This window comes from Mandrillus leucophaeus, unplaced genomic scaffold, assembly GCF_000951045.1.
Source record: "Mandrillus leucophaeus isolate KB7577 unplaced genomic scaffold, Mleu.le_1.0 Scaffold320, whole genome shotgun sequence".
NCBI classification, from domain to species: Eukaryota; Metazoa; Chordata; class Mammalia; order Primates; family Cercopithecidae; genus Mandrillus; species Mandrillus leucophaeus.
The window spans coordinates 987,079-993,154 of record NW_012103366.1 but is presented as its reverse complement, the minus strand read 5'-3'; the positions used below and the strand labels follow the sequence as shown (position 1 = coordinate 993,154).

Genomic DNA, 6,076 nt, shown 5'->3' with positions numbered 1-6,076 from the left:
GCAGGGTCTCACTATGTTGTCCAGGTTGGTCTCAAACTCCTGGCCTCAAGTGATCCTACCATGTTGGCCTCCCAAAGCACTGGGATTTCAGACATGAGCCACTACGCCCAGCCCATTTATTTATTTATTTATTTATTTATTTATTTATTTATTTGGAGACAGAGTCTCACTCTGTCACCCAGGCTGGAGTGCAGTGGCGCAATCTCAGCTCACTATAACAAGTGATTCTCGTATCTCAGCCTCCCAAGTAGCTGGGACTACAGGCATGCGCCAACAAGCCCAGCTAATTTTTGTATTTTTAGTAGAGATGGGGTTTTACCATGTTGTCCAGGCTAGCCTCAAGTGATCTGCCAGGCTTGGCCTCCCAAAGTGCTGGGATTACAGGCATTAGCCACCACTCCTGGTCCCCACTTATGATTTTAAAGTAGAGAGTAGTGGCAAGGCTGTGAGTCTTAGAGGGCAAGGGAATTAGGGGTGCCCGGGCCCCACTGTTGCTCTCGTCAAAGACAGCATGCAAGCTAAGGAAGAAGGTTTGGTAATTATTAAATAAAATAGTACATATAAAGTAAGTAGCAGGTGCCTGGCACATAATAAGTAAGCAATAAGTGCTCAAATATTTAAAAATCATTTTCACAACTAACGAGGACTCAGCACAGTTAGTTTTGGTTTTTTTAAATATTTGTTTTTACTCTAATTCCATGACAGATTACATAATTATCTTTTATGTGGTTGATTTCAAATGGGGCTTTTAGTGAGTTCTATCAAAATTTGGAGTCAAACCCCTGATTACCACACTTAACTACCTAAGATAGCATTCTCTTAAGGGAAAATTAAATACAACTTGCTTTGACTTACAGTATGTCTTCCAGTAATATAAACTGTCATAATCTCAAGAGTTGCCAAATTTTATGTTTATTTGGCATCATAAAAGAGCTTATGTCATTGAAATCCCTTTGCTTTTCAGATTCTTTCTGAAGCTTTTTTAAGCTTTAAATATCTAATTAAAATTTATTTTAAAAGGATCAGCTTATTATTTACCAAATTCCTGATCTTCCAATCAACTTATTTCCCATATCATATTCATATCATGTTCAAATGAATATTTATTAGCAATATAAACTAAAAGAAAAGGCCTCCTCTGTGCTTTCTATTTACTTATTTATTTTTTGCTTTTACTCCTGGCAAGCTGTGACCTCTGTGACTTCTATAGGCCTTATTTCTACCTCATGTATGTTTATGTATTTATTTACTGAATGATCTATACCCATAGATCTATACCCATAATATAGATGGGTCTATGCACACATCCATTTATCTTTAAGCCTTTGCAGGTCAGGATTTGCTAACACTGATACACCTTACATACAGCTTAATGCCTGACCCAAAGTGGGCACTTTATAAATATATATGGAATTAATAAAAGCTTATTAATTTCTCAGAGACATCTAGATTTCTGTGTGCATATGTGAAAAAGCAGTGGTACTCAAAATCTAAATAAAGTTATTAAAGCAATGATATAAATCACTCAAAGTGCCGCCTTGTTACTCAAACTTCAAATCAAGAGGTCTAGGCTTTCTCTGCGATTGCACCTCTCTGTTCTCTACTTAGCACTAAGAGAAATAAGAGTTTGGCTAAAATTTGGACTGTAGAAGAGTTGTTAGGGGTAGGCACAATGACAACAGAAAAATTATATCAAGTAAGAAATCCAAGAGAAGAAACAGGAAAGCTGAAACTACAATTATAAATATACATAATTATTTCACTTCGGCATTACAAAATTAGTAAATTATGCTTGCTAACCTGTTTAAAATTACAGTAAAGCATGTATTCTAGAAACTGAGATTAAATTGGTAAAGATAAATATTTTGTTATTTGAAGGCAGTAAGATTCTGAAAAATGTGCTCATGGCTCACACTTAATTGCTTGATTATAATAGATCATTAAAGACTAATATTTCTAAAATGTACACCGTATTTTAACAAGATGGTGCCTGTGACAAACTTACATTTCATTGCGTGTGTTAGCTGTTCGTACTGCTGTTGAGCAAGAATGTGAAGTTTGTCCACTGATATGCCTCCTTGAGAGTGATCTTTAAGGAATTCTGTATCTGAATTTTAAAAAGAAATGCTTTTAAATATAGCACCATTAAAAATTTTTTACATATTGTTATCATCACATAATTTTTCAATCATTTTGCCTACCAATAAAAGTGTTTCATGGAAAATATCTATTACAACTAAATAGACATTAAAATGTTGACTTAAAAATTAGAACAATAAAGTTAATTCTGTTTCATTTTAATATTGCTTTTCAAAAATACTGAAAATATTTAATATTATTTTTCTGCAAGTTGCTATGAGATAGTCATCCAAGTAGTCATATAAGTCATTTAGACACAGAGAAAATGCAGTCAGTTCTCGAGACTAACACTGGAAAGAGAAAATAAGATTTATTTTCTAAAATAAAAGCAAATGGGCTATAGTCAGATCTGAGAACATACAAGGATATAGTTTAAAATACTAACTTTCCAAAAGAAACCTTGGAAGAAAAAAATTCAGAAAAGAAAATGTTATGTCTTCATAACAGATTAAGAAATAATGTCTTACATTTTTTAATTTTTGAAAAATAATTTAAATATATATATTGATATTAATGAAGACATACTGAATGCAATGCTACTACTTTATGTAGATTATTTTAATGACCACTTGAAGAATTACTATCCTTTTAACATTAAGATAATTGTTTAAACATACATTAAACAACTTGTCTAAGGTTATATAGCTACTAAGTGGACAGCCAGGATTCTAACTCAGAAATCTAACCAGAGGGCCCAAATTTCTAAACTCTGTATTATACTACCTCTCTAAAACTCGCTAGAGTATGACAGCCAATTATTTATACCATGCATGTGGCTGTTGCCCATACCAATAATATCACTAAAGGTTAATTAAACTCCACTTCTTCCCAATTTTTTAGTTTTACATTTCATGAGGGGTTTTTTGTTTTTTGTTATCATTGTTGTTGCTATTTTTTTGAGACAGGATCTCACTCTGTCATCCAGGCTGGAGCGCAGTGGCACAGTCTCGGTTCACTGCAACCTCTGCCTCCTAGGTTTAAGCAATTCTCATGCCTCACCCTCCTGAATAGCTGGGACTACAGGTGCACACCATGATGCCCAGCTAATTTTTGTATTTTTAGTAGAGACAGGGTTTCATCATGTTGGTCAGGTTGGTCTCGAACTCCTGGCCTCAACTGATCTATCCACCTCAGCCTCCCAAAGTGGTGGGATTACAGGTGTGAGTCACTGTGCCTGGCCTACATTTCACATTTTTTTTTCTCTATTCTAAAACTCTCCATTACTTGTTAAAGGACTATTACAAATTATTATACTCTAAAGCTATATCATCTACTTCTTTAATTCTATCTTAAAATAATTCCAAGTCTTTAGCAAGGACCAACTTCATATATTCCTCAATGGTTCTAATATTTTTCAATGTTAATGTTTTTAAAACTAATTCCTTGTATCTAAGTTTAATAAAATAATCTTTTGGATTCACCTCCACTGTTTCTGACTAATGTTCCACGTTCCCACCACAGCCACTAGGTCAGCAACTCCTTATTTGCTCTGGCTTTTAGCTCCTCAGAGTACAGGTTCCTTCAAAAGCCCACTTGCTTCAGGATGTGACCACTTCTTAGCTTATCCTATCATCTCCTCATCAAGGCTTTCAAAACATTACCAGTACCTAGGAAATGTTTTCCTTTCTCCCCTTTCCTTATTTGTAATTTCCTTCAGGCTTTTCTCCCCTAGCCTTTATTTTTAATCTGTGGTTTATTTTTTTCTGGATTTCCACCTCAAAATGGCCCAGGATAAGGCCAGAGTCTCACAGTTCTGAGCTCTAGTTCTCCTGACTGCTATGCCTATTATAGCTGCTATTTATTCCCCCTTTTTTCCTTCCCCCTTTTCTTTTAGTGTCTACTAATTGTTCTTTGATTATTTCTTAAAGTTCATCTAGAAATTTTCTCAGCCTACCTACCATTCTACCATCTGAATTGGTTATTCTTCTGTTTAAGTCTCTCCGGAAAGAAATTTTCTATAGCAAGTCAAAATTCCATGTGGTACAGTGTAAACCCAGTTAAAGACAGTGTCTTTTAGTGGAAAGAAAATGTGCTAACAGACCTGAATTTGAATCCCAGCTTCCCTACTTACTAGCTCCATGATCATAAGCAACTTGTTTAATTTTTCTGAGTCTTGGTTTTTTTCCTCTACAATTATAAGAACACTATCCTCAAAAAGTTATTGTGAATACTAAGTGACAGTATGTGAACACTACCTAGAATATTGCCTGGGACATTGTTGTGTTTAATAAATATTAGCTCCTTTCCCTTCATTTCTTTTCCTCCTCTTTCTGTCCTTGCTAGAAATAGAAAACAGTTACTATATTCTGTACATTGATGGAATGTCTTCTGTTTCTAATATTCTAATTAACCTTATCTATGCCTTTCAATATAAGCAAGGGATAAGAATAAGTTTAATTTAATTTGGAGCAATATAATGTGATTAAGAGAGTCATTAAAAGTGCCAGTCTCAGAGTCAGACTGGTTATATTTGAATCCAAGCTCTGCCACTTACTAGCCCCATTATCCTAGGAGACTTCATTAACTTCTCTGAGCCTGGGATTCCTCATTTGTAAAATAGAAGTTAACAAGTTACTACTTCACAGAATTCTTGTGAAGACTTACTGAAATAATCCAAGAAAAGTGCCACACCCAGGGCCTTACATTTAAGTTCTCAGTAAATGTTAATGTTAAATAATAATTATTTTAAATGTATTTAAAAGCCAATAAAATTAAATGTAAATGCTCCTATATTTAGTCTGAGATATTCATTTCATAAAGCATACATCCTAGAGATTAAGACACCTTTGAGTTTGAAATAATCTGTTTATGATTTAATTAGCATCATGTTTAGAACATAGGGGCTCTAGAGTCAAACAAATATAAATTTGAATCCTAGCTCTTCTCTAGTTCCTTGACCTGAGAAAAATGAATCAATCTTTAAGTCTCAGTATTTTCATCTATAGAGTGCTGGTAAATTTTAACACTCACATCAAGAGCTCTGGTATATTCAGAATAGCATACTGGCCAGGATCTTTTCTGATTGCCTACATTATTCTGATTATTAAATATTTTTAATATCACCCTGGTCTATTAGATTGGTGTAAGGATTAAATGAGGTAACAGAGGTAAAGGACTTTACACATATTAAGTACTTTATATATGGTTGCTATTATTTATCAGATGTATTTGATATGCTATTTTAATTATTTTAAATAATTTTATATTTTAAACTGTCAATTAATTTCAATAATTTAGAAATTAAAACAAGTACCTTCATGTTCATTTAAAATAAATTCTACTGGATTACTAACACCCAGTCCTGAACAACGAGGTAGCAGCAAAATCACTTTAACTTTCTGTAACCTGTGATCCTTTGATTCAATGTTAATAAATGTCTCACGAAGTATTTCAATATCTGGGGAAAAAACACAGAAAAATTAATGTAACATATTAATGAAAAATCTTAATGTAGTATGCGACTATATCTATTTATTGTACATTTTTAAATCCTCAACCTCACAAAAATTCATTTTTATGTAGTTAGAAAAGAGGGCTATTCTTCTCTGATACCTACCCAAAATTAATACAGGAATCCTATTAATAGAATGCTTTCTCCTTCACCTGAAATGCTGTTGAAATTTAAAATTAAATTTCTCATTCTGAACTGCAGGATATATAGTAGGGGAGAAATGGACTTCAGAGGCAGAAAAATTCAAGTTGACTCCCAGCTTCACTCTTTACTAGCTGTGCATTTTAATCTCCCTGAGCCTCCATTTCCTTCTTCATAAAATGAGATGGCTACCTCATGTAACTGTGGTGAAGACTAAGATAAAGTAGTTAAGCTTAACATGGTGTCTAGTACATAGCAAGGGCTCAATATTGGTTATTTCCCTCTCCCATTCTTTATCCCCTTTTATGTTCTACTCTCCAGGAAAAAAAAAAAAAAAAAAAAAAA

General features: G+C 33.7%; 1 protein-coding gene across 2 annotated transcripts in view; it reads right to left on the bottom strand.

Moving 5' to 3' along the window:
* NSUN7 (NOP2/Sun domain family, member 7) overlaps positions 1-6,076 on the bottom strand; it is an 80,914-nt gene that overhangs the window by 15,607 nt on the left and 59,231 nt on the right. For both annotated transcript variants that reach the window (XM_011987968.1, XM_011987970.1), the window contains exons 7-8: positions 5,393-5,536; positions 2,006-2,107 (exon numbers count right to left, since the gene is read on the bottom strand). In XM_011987968.1, the coding sequence (XP_011843358.1) occupies positions 2,006-2,107; positions 5,393-5,536 (246 nt within the window). The remainder of the gene's footprint in view (positions 1-2,005; positions 2,108-5,392; positions 5,537-6,076) is intronic.